Source organism: Mirounga leonina, unplaced genomic scaffold (assembly GCF_011800145.1).
Source record: "Mirounga leonina isolate KUSES-001 unplaced genomic scaffold, KU_Mleo_1.0 Mir_454, whole genome shotgun sequence".
NCBI lineage: Eukaryota > Metazoa > Chordata > Mammalia > Carnivora > Phocidae > Mirounga > Mirounga leonina.
In genome coordinates, this window is record NW_023270763.1 from 5,763,833 (window position 1) to 5,778,270 (window position 14,438).

The 14,438-nt window shown below is 44.8% G+C and overlaps 1 protein-coding gene across 7 annotated transcripts in view; it reads left to right on the plus strand.

The window, feature by feature from the left end:
• The window catches only part of TRRAP (transformation/transcription domain associated protein), a 112,932-nt gene that overhangs the window by 19,273 nt on the left and 79,221 nt on the right, over nt 1-14,438 (plus strand). For 5 of the 7 annotated variants that reach the window (XM_034988374.1, XM_034988375.1, XM_034988380.1 and 2 more), the window contains exons 12-20: nt 861-999; nt 4,465-4,543; nt 6,049-6,283; nt 6,971-7,331; nt 7,419-7,516; nt 7,966-8,160; nt 9,144-9,335; nt 11,482-11,647; nt 13,255-13,511. In XM_034988374.1, coding sequence (XP_034844265.1) covers nt 861-999; nt 4,465-4,543; nt 6,049-6,283; nt 6,971-7,331; nt 7,419-7,516; nt 7,966-8,160; nt 9,144-9,335; nt 11,482-11,647; nt 13,255-13,511 — 1,722 coding nt within the window. The remainder of the gene's footprint in view (nt 1-860; nt 1,000-4,464; nt 4,544-6,048; nt 6,284-6,970; nt 7,332-7,418; nt 7,517-7,965; nt 8,161-9,143; nt 9,336-11,481; nt 11,648-13,254; nt 13,512-14,438) is intronic. The other 2 variants (XM_034988377.1, XM_034988379.1) reach the window with 1 other exon arrangement.

A 14,438-nucleotide genomic window follows, 5' to 3' on the forward strand; every position in this document is an offset into this window, starting at 1 on the left:
CCTGGGATCGAGCACTGGAACCGGGCTCCCTGCTCAGCAGAGAGCCTGCTTCTCCCTTTCCCTCTGCCTGCCGCTCTACCTACTTGTGCTATCTCTCTGTCAAATAAATAAAGTTTAAAAAAACCTTTAAAAAAAAAATCTGAATTAGGTACCCCTGGATATTTTAGTCAGCTTGAGCTATCTTAATACTATCTTCATACTCCTCAGAAGGAAACTGATGAGAGCTTATTCTGAGTTAAGGAAAGATTCTGTCTCTTTCGTGTCATTCACAACATACATTAATGGGACAACTGAGTAGATTATGTTCTATGAAATTTTCTTTTTTTTTTTTTAGTTTTATTTATTTGAGAGAGAGAGACAGCAAGAGAGGGAACACAAGCAGGGGGAGTGGGAGAGAGAGAAGCAGGCTCCCGCTGAGCGGGAAGCCCGACCTGGGGCTCGATCCCAGGACCCTGGGATCATGACCTGAGCCAAAGGCAGACGCTTAACGACTGAGCCAGCCAGGCGCTCTCTATGAAATTTTCAATATTCTCCCTCCTCCCCACCAATAATAAGTGATTCATATTCATTATTAGAAGTTGGGAAAATACAGAAGAGTCCAAAAAAGTCATCCATAATCCCATTGTGTAAAAGAAACTTCTACTTAACATTGCTGTACATCTTTCCACCATGGTAATGATCGCACGGACTATTAAAGCTTTCTGGATAATAATTGTTTATTAGGATGATTGCTTTTGAGGGTCCTTTGAGCCACACTTAGTCTTACTGAACTTTTTTGAAGTTTATAAAATTGGGGTTTTTCTTACCCTCCCCCCCAGTCTATATCAATGTAACCGTTGTTTTCCTCCTCATTTTTACAGGAGTTGGTGACTAAGTACTCTCAGCAGATGGTAAAAGGAATGTTACAGTTACTTTCAAATTGCCCTGCGGAGACTGCACACCTCAGAAAGGAGCTTCTGATTGCTGCAAAGCATATCCTCACCACAGAGCTAAGAAACCGTACGTCCACCTTACCTTGCAATGCTTGTGTGGACCTCTCTGCCTATGGGACTGCGGACATCCCATTGTTGGGCTGAGGCTTTAGTTCACTCAGGTGTTTCAGGCTCCGTGTGTCCTTTCTCTACTGCTATCTTGGGTTTACTCTTTCCCCTTCTTCCTCCCTCATTGCCTCCGCGCTCTTGGTCTGCCTCTCTTCTTTGCCTGCCACCAGGGTTCTCCCTGTATCTTCCCAACAGCCTCATAATTAATGTGATCATTTCCTTAGCATATTGCATGTCCTCAGCATCTCATGGTACTTCTGTGCCTTTTGGCTGCATATCTTTTGAAAATGCAAGGAGCTGTTTGCTTATTAACTCTCAGCTAACAAACTTTAGGAAGTGAGAAGAAAACAGTGTTTTCTTTCTCCATACTGTGAAAATGGTGGATGGGTCCTCTTTTTATGCACAAGATTATTACTTGCTTTTTGCTAATCTGATAATCATACTTTTCTATCAACTATTGATATATAATTTAAAATTAATATATCAATTATTGATATATAGTTTAAAATTATTGATATATAATTTAAAAATATTTATATTTTTATTTGCTATGTCCAAATCGTTATGTTGAAGTTAATCCTAATTGTTTTGAGATGGTAATCCTTTTCCCCCAGTAAGGATTCAGTATTCAATGTTTTATTTGCCTGACTTGTAAATTGGAGTGTACATAAAACTAAGATTGGGCTTTCTTTTTTTTTTTTTAAAGATTTTATTTATTTGAGAGAGAGAGCATGAGAGGGAGGAGGGTCAGAGGGAGAAGCAGACTCCCCGCCGAGCAGGGAGCCCGATGCGGGACTCGATCCCGGGACTCCAGGATCCTGACCCGAGCTGAAGGCAGTCGCCTAACCAACTGAGCCACCCAGGCGCCCCAAGATTGGGCTTTCTTACATAGTTCTTAAATATGAAAGGAAAGGTATAGTTCGAGTGCTAATACATGAGTGAATACAATAAAGCTCAGATGTTTTTATGCTGTTAAAATACAAATTATAGTGATATTGCATATGGATATAGCTGAGTGGAATATAGACACTTTTAAAACCTTTTAAAAAAAATGTAACATAGCAGAGTGCCCAAAAGAAATGTATGATTTGCCAAAAATTACAGAACAAACGCACGTGCACATCCCCCAGGTTGAGAAATTCTGTGTCACTGGCACGCAGAGCCCCCCTGCCCCCCATCACCACGTGCCTCCAGGGCTGAGGACCGTTGGCAGTTTGTCCAGTCCCGGCTCCCTTGGCCGTATGTGGCTTTTCTACATGTTCATCTCTGAACAGTATCAACATAGAAGAATTTTAAGTGGGATAGTTTAAAACCGATTCATTGCAGTTCTCAGATTAATTATCGGCATTCCTGCCATTCGAGTCATGAGGCTCTGGGAGGTGCTTTTGGGGAGTTGTGTAGCAGGAGGTTTCTACTTGTGAAATGCTGACAGATAAAAAACCTTTCCCATGCTTATCAGATAATCGTGTTCCATCACCTGCAGCCTGGTCCCGTGAGCCGCACAGCTCTGTTTTGGTCTTCACGGTATTCCACAAAGATCAGTGCGTTTCCAAGATGCTGCTCTCAGGGTTTGATCACATTAGGCTGGTTGAATTCAGCTTTTAGAGCCCCCCTTCCCCCTTTTAAGTCTCTCTACTGATTTTTTTTTTTTTAAAGATTTTATTTATTTATTTGACAGAGACACAGCGAGAGAGGGAACAAAAGCAGGGAGAGGGGGAGAGGGAGAAGCAGGCTTCCTGCGGAGCAGGGAGCCTGATGCAGGGCTCGATCCCAGGACCCTGGGACCATGACCTGAGCCGAAGGCAGACGCTTAACGACTGAGCCACCCAGGCGCCCCTTTTTTTTTTAACAAGATACTTTAGGATACTTTATTTAGAAACCCATAGTAGTTCTTGGACTTAAGTGGGTAAAAAAACATCACATCTCAAAAGGACTTTTATTTAAAGAAACACTTAAAGAATCATTTTAAATGTTAGTATTGTTATGTATTCTTAGAAAATACAAAAAATGTGTTCACATAGCTAAAATTTACACATCCACTAACATTTTCAGTTAGCCCTACTTTTTTTTTGGTATCCGAAACGATACCACATGGTAACCCATTTGCACTAATCCTGAAGAGCAGTAGTTTGAGAAAACCTAGCTGTTCAACAGTGTTACCCATTTTTCTGGAGATTCTGATGCTAGGTCATGGAGGGAATCTGGGAATTAGTGCTCTACAGCTTAATTTCTTACCACGTCCTCCTTGCACACTTTGCTCGTCCTAGCCAGCCCGCCAGCACTTGGTGCCTGAGTCCTTAGCATCTTTCCGTCTGTGCCTCCCTCCTCTGGGCCACCTCCTGAGGACATCCCAGGCACGTTCCCTTCTCTGACATCAGAGGGATTGCTGGTTGCTTGCTTCCATTTGGCACTTCTCCCTCTGCTGCCTCGCTTTGGGAGTTACCTGGAGACGTGCATTGTGTCTCTCCAGTGCACGCACTTCTGTTTGATCTTTGACCCGTCGTAGTTGTTAGCTGGTGGAGCATGTACTTTATTTACTGAAGCTGGCCACAATGTCAGGCTTGTTCCAGAATCTAAACATCCTTCGAATATTTGTGGCCAGAGTTCCCTGGGGGAGTGTGGAGGAGAGGCCTAAAATACGCAGGTTGCTCCCTATCTGCACATCCTCAGAATTGTGATTTGTCCCTGAGTGAAGACCAGCTGTTTCTACCCTGGTGAAGTCTGCAGGCCTGCAGGGGACCAGGAGGGGCTTTGCTGATGATTCCATCTGCAGGATTGGACAGAACCCCCATGAGTTTCTAGTCCGCATCACTCGAGGAGTGGGGACCCCTAACCTGGGCCCCATGTCTAGGAGAACCCTGTAGAATTTTTAGACTTTTGTAATTTATTTCTCCATAATGAGTAGCCATAAAACGTTTAAGAAGGATGACTTTAGCACAGTGAATAAAGTCTCTTCTCCAGATAGGCGTGGGTGGATGGTGGCAGTTTTGGGTTTTTTTTTAATAAGATTTTTTTTTTTTCAATTTTTAAGTAATCTCTACATCCAGCATGGGGCTTGAACTCACAACCCCAAGACCAAGAGTCACCGCTCTTCCAGCTGAGCCAGCCAGGCGCCCTGCTGGAGACAGCTTCTAAGGATGGTGGGATGGGCCTCCAGCCAAGTACTAGGGGCAGGTTCTCTGCCAAGGAACGGGAAGCTCACTTTTTTCTCGTTCATTCTCTGATACTGAATGTGATCCTACCTGCGTCTTTGACAGCAGGCAGCTTGTGTGGCCCCACAGAGCCAGTGTCTTGGACTGAAATATGCATGTGGGTTTTTTTTCCTCCCCACGCATTTCCAAATCTAGATTGCTAATTGACTGTAGGTTGGCTCTTGTGTTGTTGGTGTAATTGGTGACATGTGCAATGGACATTTGTGTTCTAGAGTTCATTCCTTGCATGGACAAGCTGTTCGATGAATCCATACTCATTGGATCAGGATATACTGCTCGAGAGACTCTCAGGTACGGTATTAAATGTGCGGTATCTATTGAAAAAATGCAGAGGGGGCAGTGAGACGTGGTACTTTGTGTTATGAGTGTTTCAACAGGTGTAGGCTTTACTGTCCCTTTGGATTTAGAATTGCAGGAAGTTTGGAAATGCCTTAGGTTGGTTTTTGTGCCTTAGCTTACAGGGAAAAATCAGAATAGTTGTCTTGATTTAAATCGTACATAAAACTATCTGACTTGTGTTAGTTTTTCTGTTGGCTTTTTTTTTCTTTTTATATAACAAGTGTGTCTCTTTATTATAAAAGAATATTTAATAACCAAACAAGCAAGAAGGAAAGGAAACCTTTCGGTTCTACACAAGAGGGAGTTCAAGTAACATGGATAATATTTTGGTGTATTTCTTTCTAGCTTTATTTTTTATGCATTTTATAGAATAAATGTAGTTGTGATCATGTTTATCATTTCTAAAGGAGAAAGTTAATATTTTATCATGTTTTACAACGTAAAATGAAGCAATGTTAGTAATTTTTTTGGTTCTAACATGGGAGGTGTCATAGATCTTTTGAAAAATACACAGAACGCTTTCAATATGATACAGGCTATCCATTACGTTTTCCGTATAAAGTAGTTACAAATATGAAGATGCTTCTTTTATAGCTTGCAGTTGAACCTGGCTGCAGTTGGACATGAGATCATGTCACTCCTGCTGGAGACCCTCCTGTGGTTCTCTGTTGCCCTTGGAAAAGACCACCAGACTCACCGCTTGCGTGGGATTTGGCTCTCCCTTCCGGACCTGCCGCAGCCACGCTGGCCTCAGTGGCACTTCCCACTTAGGGCCTGTGTCTATCCAGTTTCCTCTTTCTGGAAATTTCCCTGGCTCTTTGCCCCGGGGCCCTTTGTCCTTAAGGTCTCCGCATCAGTGTGACCTTTTCAAAGGGGCTTTGCCTGCCCCCTGAGAGTGGGTCCCCCTCTGGTCTTCGTCCCGGTGTTTTCACGTCTCCCACAGCACATTCTGGGGTGTTTCCCCTCCTGTAAATATGCTTCCTGAGGGCCAGGGCTTTGTTCACCTTGGTCACTGGTGATCTGGTGTCTGGCTCATGGCTGGCACGTGGTGGGTGTCCAGACCTTTAGTCAGTGAGTACTCAGTAGCCCAAATGTTCTTTTTCTGTCTCTGTGAAATGGTCACAATGTATAAGGTGTTAATTGACACACACTGAGTATGTCACTGTTTATCTTTGAGTAACAAAACCCGTTCCATGTGTGACTGAGCTGGTGATGATTTCTGCTCACGTATGTGCCCCTGTGACCATGAGATGCGAGAACTTGGAAAGTAAAGATTTAGGCACCGAGGCCAGACTTGAGCCTTGTGGTCATATAGCTGGGGAAGCTGGAACCATAGAAAGTGTGCCCCAAGTGTACCATCCTGTGTGTTGCTGGGGCACGTGGTGGGAGAAACGGTGGCCTGCAGATGTGGGAGCGTGGGAACTGACCCGCACGCTAGCAGAGATCTCTGCCCACAGGCCCCTCGCCTACAGCACGTTGGCCGATCTCGTGCACCACGTCCGTCAGCACCTGCCCCTCAGTGACCTCTCCCTCGCCGTCCAGCTTTTTGCCAAGAACATCGATGACGAGTCTCTGCCCAGCAGCATCCAGACCATGTCCTGCAAGCTGCTGCTGAACCTGGTGGATTGTATCCGCTCCAAGAGCGAGCAGGAGAGCGGCAATGGGAGAGATGTGCTAATGCGGATGCTGGAGGTACTGGTTCTCCTGAGAGATGTCGGCGTCCTGCTCTTCCATCTCTCCCACTGCTATACTTGTGCTTTACTGACAAGTTTGTGCTGCCGTCAGATTGCCCAGCTGGATTCCGGGTGTCAGACCACCTGGGTTCAAATCCCCACCCCCCATTAACTAGCCAGGCGTCCTTGGGCAAGATATTTAACTTCTCTGTGCCGGCCTACTCATCTGACCAGGGATAATCACAGGGTCTGCCTCCCAGGATTGTCATGAGAGATGATAAAACAGTTCACGGTTGCTCTTAGCACGGTTCCTGGCAAGTACTTAGAAGAGGTATTTCTGGGACACTGTGTAGCCAAGGGCTGGGTTCGCTGTGAACACCTCTGGAGAGGCACCCAGTTGGGTGTGTGGGTACAGAGTAGGGTGTAATTGCCAAGGCCGGTGGGCGATAGTGTGGGTTTTGGAGTAGTCTGGGCTGCATCCAGGCTTACCCGACAAGTCCCCTAGCTTTTCTGAGTCAGATTCTTCATGGCGACAGTGGCCGTGGTGATGCCACTCTGGTTACCATTGGGGGAAATGGCACACTTCCTTCGTGCGAAGCAGAGTGACTTCCACAAGTGCTTTCACAGTTTGTTTTTCTGTCTTCTGAAAAGGTTGGCCTGTCGAAGAGGAATGATTGTCTTTCTCGCCACTTTCTCTTCCTGCCAGGTCTTTGTTCTCAAATTCCACACCATCGCCCGGTACCAGCTCTCTGCCATTTTTAAGAAGTGCAAGCCCCAGTCAGAACTCGGAGCCGTGGAGGCAGCCCTGCCCGGGGTGCCCACTGCCCCCGCAGCCCCGGGCCCTGCCCCCTCCCCCGCGCCCGTTCCCGCCCCCGCCCCACCTCCACCCCCCACCCCCGCCACCCCCGTGACCCCAGCCCCTGTGCCTCCATTTGAAAAGCAAGGAGAAAAGGATAAGGAGGACAAGCAGACATTCCAGGTCACAGATTGTCGAAGTTTGGTAAAAACCCTGGTCTGTGGCGTCAAGACAATCACATGGGGCATAACGTCATGTAAAGCGCCTGGTGGTAATTCTGCTCTTGAATTATTTAGACATGATGTTTTTCACAGAGTGGGTTTATTCGCAGTAACTGATTATGCTCTCTCTCTTCCAGAAGCTCAGTTCATTCCCAACAAGCAGTTACAGCCCAAAGAGACTCAGATTTACATAAAACTTGTGAAATATGCAATGCAGGCTTTAGATATTTATCAGGTAAGGCAGTGCCCTGGAACCAGGCTCCCGAGTGTGGAGGAGATGTGCTAGTGATGGAAGGGGTCTTGAGAGTCCCATCTGTCATTATTTTGGCTGGTCGACAGTGTTTGTCTGCCCAGGTTTGCTTTTGTAGCGTAGCATTGCGTTAACAGGGAAGGGTCTCACTTGCATCAGTATGTGCATTCTCTGGGGTGGCGGGTGGTGTAAGTGGACGGCAGTAGAAACAATTGAAGTTGACTCCGTTTGTTCCTGTTTGGAACCCTTAAAAAAGCTTTTTTGTTTGTTTTAATTATTTTCCAAAATTAAGCTGAGAAGAGTGAATTAAAAGATGGGACGGGGCATTTCTTATCTAATTAAAATGTTCCATTTTAAATATGTAGGTAATCTACTTCTGGAATACATTCAGAGATGCCTAGTTTTGATGTCCATGGGTTTTCTCCCTGTGCTAGGTCCAGATAGCAGGAAATGGACAAACGTACATTCGAGTAGCGAACTGCCAGACGGTCAGAATGAAGGAAGAGAAGGAGGTGTTGGAACACTTTGCCGGTGTATTCACAATGATGAATCCCCTAACCTTTAAAGAGATCTTCCAAACAACGGTCCCTTATATGGTGGAAAGAATCTCGAAAAATTATGCTCTTCAGGTATAAAACTCCTTTTTCATATCTTTTCAACATTAACTTTAAAGTTACTGGTTTAAGTGTTGAATACTTGGCTTTCTCTTTATTTGGAGGGCTTTCTAAGTAATGTGTCTAAGGATGTGCTCATAGAAAAAATTTATTTAGTATTTTTTGAGAAAGAGAGTACACACACACATGTGCGAACAGGGGGTGGGGGTGGCGCAGAGGGAGAGAGAGAATCTCAAACAAACTGGTGGCTCAGTGGGTCAAACTCTTGATTTCAGCTCAGGTCGTGATCGAGGTCATGGAATCAAGTCCCACATTGGGCTGTGCATTGAGCAGAGAGCCTGCTTGAGATTTTTCCTCCCTCCCCCTCTGCGCCCCCCCCCCCCATTTGCTGAGTGCAAAGCCTGATGTGGGGTTCGATCTCAGGACCCTAAGATCATGACTGGAGCTGAAATCAAGAATTGGACAGTTAACCGACTAGAGAAAAATTAGGGTATAATATTAAAATTTTCAGGGAGCCTAGTGGCTCAGTAGGTTGCTCGTCTGCCTTCGGCTTGGATCGTGATCCCAGGGTTTTGGGATCGAGCCCCGTGTTGGGCTCCCTGATCAGCGGGGAGTCTGCTTCTCCCTCTCCCTCTGCCCCTGTCCCCTCTCATGCTTGGTCTCTCTCACTTTCTCTCTCTCAAATAAATAAAATCTTTAAGAAAAATCTTTTTTTTTCAAAATATCAAGATGTTTTGGATCAGTTTCTTTGATTAGTAGAAATGATGTAGGCTCTTGGTATTTGATGGTGAGGATAAAATAAGGGACTTAAGTATTTGAAGTGAACTCCACTCAATGCTCAGCAGATTTATTAATTTTTTTTCCCTTGGGTGGATAGTTAATTTCTTGGAGTATCTGATACAGCTTTGATTTTGTACTTTGGGACAGTTCATTACTTTGTGCTCAAGCTCCTTTGAGGAGGAGATTATTTTTGTCACACGTGTGTCTTGTTTGGACAGATCGTTGCCAATTCCTTCTTGGCGAACCCTACTACCTCGGCCCTGTTTGCTACAATTCTGGTGGAGTACCTCCTGGACCGCCTGCCGGAAATGGGCTCCCACGTGGAGCTCTCCAACCTGTACCTCAAGCTGTTCAAGTTGGTCTTTGGCTCCGTCTCCCTCTTTGCAGCTGAAAACGAACAAATGCTGAAGGTAAAGCTCACTTAGATCCAAGTGTACTTCGTTTGGGGTTTTTTTTTGTTGTGTTTTAATTCCTGTTTTCACTTTTGCACAGACTGGAGTTGCTTTTTTTATATTTGTAAAGTGCTCTTTGAATTAGTAAATACTTGGAACCAGTAAGGACCAGATGTGAGAAACATTTCATACATTTCTAAGCAGAGCTGAATGTATCGGAGATTTAAAGCAAGAACTTCAGGATGCCTGTGGTCGGCAGCGGGTTGCTGATGGTATCGCCACCGCTGATTTTTTTTTAATTCGAATTTCTTTCTCTGGATTGATGACATAAGTAAAATAGGAACCCATCGTTCCTATTTTAAAAACTGAGCGATGGAAAGGAACAAAGAAGGAGAAAATGTTTGCACCGAGTTCTAGCTGAAGAGAAACAGTTGGCTTTGTAACCGTTCTGATGACGCTAGCCTTCCTCCACTTTAACTCTGTTTCTACTCTGTGTTCTTATTTTCTGTGGCAATATGTGAACATCTCATTTCGGGACCGGTTGTTTATTTCCCCCCTTTAGATCAAGAATTCTAACCAATTTGTATTCCTTATGAATACTGTCTTGGAGGGATGTGCGTCTTGACATTTTTGTGGATGACTAGTGCAGTATAATTTGATGTCATCGGTTATTTGATTTTAGCAAATGGCTAAAAAACTTACCCGTGGTTCCATCTACCACTGAAAAAGCAGCAGATGGTGTAACAGAAAACCTAATAAAAATTCACTTCCACTGAAGGCAGAATATTTTAATTCTTGCGGAAAGTAGAATGTTATCACCAGTTGTCTCTGAAGAGTGATGTCTTCCTGTGGGGGAATTTTGAAGAAGTAAACAAGATCCTTTTTTTCTTTTTTCCTGGAGTAGTAAAAGTACAGATGGTGACAAAGAGCACCGGTCATCTCTGCTTTTATGTGACTGTTTCCTTAGGGAGTTTTTCAGTTCTAGAGTAATCACTTGTCAACAACCTTGACATTACTTTTGTGTTCATACGAAAGAAAAATACTTGAATTTTTCTAAGAAGAAATATTTGATTTCATTCTGTGTCCGCATGATTTGGTATCGTCAAAAAATTTAAATTTTGCTAACGTTAGATACAGAACAACGACAACAAAAACAGAACAAACCCTAATGGTAGGTTGTTGGAGTATTGTTCTGGAAAAACATTCAAAGAATAAATTTCATAGAACTTGTTGTCAAAATAATAGATATGGTTGATTTAGTCTGTAAAATAAATCTATCGTGCCACCTATGACAGCAAATTGGGAACTATGTCATCGACCACACAGCACTTCTCAGTTCACGTTAAATGAGCCTGTAAAATGTTTCACATGCAGCCTAACCTGTCACATGTTAAAACCAGGACCTGAAAAGTACAAGATAAAAAGCTAATCTGGCTTAAGATATTAATTAAAGCTATGATAAGCTAATACAGTGCTTTTTTTTATTAAAGAAATACCCATTTTTTTCCGATTAAGTCTTCCAAAACCTTATAATCTCAGTTTTTTTTTTTCCGAGATTTTATTTATTCATTTGAGTGAGAGCACACGTACACAGGCAGGCAAGCGGGAGGAGGGGCAGAGGGAGAGGGACAAGCAGACTCTGCACTGAGTGCGAGCCGTACCTGGGTCTCACCACCCTCAGATCAGGACCTGAGCTGAAATCAAGAGTCAGATGCCCCCTTATGATCTCAATTTTTGCGGCTCTTCAAACTGTGTGTATATCATATTTGGTAGTGAAGTTTCACTTCCCTTAGGTGATTTTTGCACTTAGATTGTTATAGGAAATGGGCATCTTCATCTTGTTTGATGACTTAGTCTTACAAAGGAAGTGACCATATTCACAGGAATTGCAGGGCCAAAAAAGGGTGTCACCTTTTCAACATCAGGTAACTACACAGTAACGTAGGAACCTATTCAATGCTTCTTTCGCGGCCACCCTGGTGGAAACCAGCATATATTTTAAGACCAATTAATTTGAGCCAAATAAAGGTTGGAAAGGTCTTGTTTGGTTTTTCCTTTTGGAATGAAGTCATCAGAATTATCTTCCATTCCTGTTTGCAGTGAACTGTTGGTGTGGCCCCTCCTCATTTAGAGCCTATTAACCTGCCTTTTCTCCACCCTGCAGCCCCACCTGCACAAGATTGTGAACAGCTCCATGGAGCTTGCACAGACTGCCAAAGAACCCTATAACTACTTCCTGCTTCTTCGGGCTCTCTTCCGCTCCATTGGGGGAGGCAGCCATGACCTCCTGTATCAGGAGTTTTTGCCTCTCCTACCAAACCTCCTGCAAGGTCAGAGCAGTGACTTTGGTTGCCTTTTAGTCTTGTGTGCACATATGAGTTTGGCTGCCTGTGTTTGTGGGGTTCATCCTCTGCACCCAGCGAAGGTCATGGTAAGGGGGTGGATGTGTATGTCACCTGCCAGAGGGGGGTGTGTGTGTGTGTCTGTGTGTGTGTCCATCCATCCATCCATCCTTGTGTCCCACTCTCTTTAAAGGCAGTGGGACTTTGAAGGGAGCCCTCCTGTTCAGGGATGGACCTTCCCCTCCCTGCTCAGAGTTGAACAGAGTTGGAAGGTTTTCATCACGCTGGTCAGGCTTTGGTTGTATTTTTGTAGCCTTTGGTAATAAGCAAGCCTAGAAAATGGTTTCTAGGGTTGCTTAGTAATAATGTCAAGGATCCCTAGATTGAAAGAGAATCTGAGTAAGACAGGGAAAAGACAATTATAAACCTGATTTATAAGTTTATATTTTTATTTTGCTGCACATTTGCATAAACAGAATCCTATAGTTGCCATGTAAGCAGGAATGCTTCCAAGATACAGAGCTAAAAAAGGGGCTTCTTAAAAAGAAGCCGTTTACAACATACGGTACTTAGGAGCCATTGGGAAATGGTTGACCACATTGCCTGTAACATGGCCCTTTGTCCACCACCCATAATCCAGCTCCATTGTCCATATTTAACCCCATCTCTGGTCATCCCCAGCCGAGCCCTCTGCTCTGAGGAGTCTGATTTCCTCCTCCTGCACTCTCTGTGCTGTCCCCAAGCTCATTTCTCCCTACCTCGTTGTGTTCAGGTGGATCCCCTTCTGGGAACTTGGTCTTTCCCTCTCCTCCTCCTCCTTTGGACTCTGAATCCAGTGATGCTGCTGTGGTACCTCTTTTCTCTGGGTCTCTCCATCCTTTCTAGCTTGTCTCTGAGCACTCGGGGCACGTCCTGATCTGACATGTTTCAGTTAGGAAGGAGTTCAGGGTACCCTCGTGAAGAGTGGGGAGGTTGACTTTGTAAAAAGGAAGTTCCTCTCTATTGATAGGAAACAAAAGTGGATTTTTTTAAAGAAAATGTTTATTTTACAGCATAGACCTCAATTGTGGTCTGTTGGAAGCCTGATAAAAGATGTAAAGTTGTAAACCTCAAGCTTGAGGTGAATGCATCTTACTGGTCTGTGTCTTTGGATTGGGCTTGTTAAAAACATAACAGGATTTTATTTATTTATTTTTTGAGGGGTGGGAGGGGCAGAGGGAGAGAGAATCCCAAACAGGCTCCACACTGAGCACGGAGCCCAACGTGGGGCTCCATCTCATGACCCTGAGCCGAAATTAAGAGTCAGACACTCAGCCGCCTGAGCCACCCAGGCACCCCATGTAACACGATTTTTAAAAGATCTATATACAATATTAACTGTTTCATTAAGATTGATGTTAAGTGATTATAGCTTAAATTATAATTTAGAATTGTGTTCAGCTTGCTATTGTTACTGTGAACATGACCGACAGAAGGGGTCATGGTTACAGAAAAGGTATGTTGATAATAAAAGGCAGAACCGTTACTTGGTACAGTTGACTTCGGCCTGTCTGGGAGTAACTGTCCTCTCTGACGTCCGCAAACCCCGTGTTTAGGGCTGAACATGCTGCAGAGCGGTCTGCACAAGCAGCACATGAAGGACCTCTTCGTGGAGCTGTGTCTCACGGTGCCCGTGAGGCTGAGCTCGCTCTTGCCGTACCTGCCCATGCTGATGGACCCCTTGGTGTCTGCTCTCAACGGGTCGCAGACGTTGGTCAGCCAAGGCCTGAGGACCCTGGAGTTGTGTGTGGACAACCTGCAGCCTGATTTCCTCTATGACCACATTCAGCCAGTCCGCGCAGAGCTCATGCAGGTAAGCTCGAGTTCTCACCAGGGCCAGCACAGGGCAGGACGTTGGGTGCTCACGTATCTAGTTTTTACTGGGAATTTTAGGCTAGTGGTTTCCAGAAGTGACAGGCCTCCATTGAGCTCCCTGTGCCCCACGTTGGGCTCTCTGCAAGATGAAGTGGTGGAGCTTTCAACTTTAGGAGTCTTCTGGCTTATGAAAAGATGTGAAGAAATACTCTATGTATGGAATAGACATTCGTGTTGTAGCATTTCCCTTTTTCGGGGGGCTTTCACATGTGGCACGTCCTCATTCAGTTGATGACTTATGAAGGCAGGTGTTACAGTTACTGCGTGCTGCCAGGGAGATCCTTTCTTTATCCACAGAAGGTCTTGAGATACCACAGTAAAGAGAAGCAGACTCCTAAGGGAAGCGCAGGTGCCCACTTTGGGGTCAAGGGAAATGAAGCAGATAATCAAGGAGATTGTTGTGAAAACATTTTGTATTTTCTCTTCATGAGAGTCTGTATATTAAATATCAGGTATTTGCTTCGTGTTTTGCAGTCGTATTGATTCATAACATAGTAATTGTTAGAGGTTTAGGGTGCCAGTTACTTATTCATCTGCCCCTTTGGTATAGAGTATTTGGCCCCAAGGAGGGGGTCAGAACGCCAGCTTTATATGATGGAGACTCCCTAACTCCTAAAAGACAGGAGTCCAGATTAGAAACTGCAGCATGCACTTGAGGCTGGGCGTGGGAGACTTACCCCACCAGTCCTGATTTGGGCTCCATCTAGGTGGGAGAGGATGATACTGAAGGTCAGGTCAGGGCCCTAAGTCCACTCTCCAAGTTGTCATTTGGAGACTCGACCAAGAGCCTACCTCAAGAACAGCACTGTTGGTTCTGGAAGGCAGACCATGGGCCTGATCCAGGTGTGGGTGAGCACCATGCAGG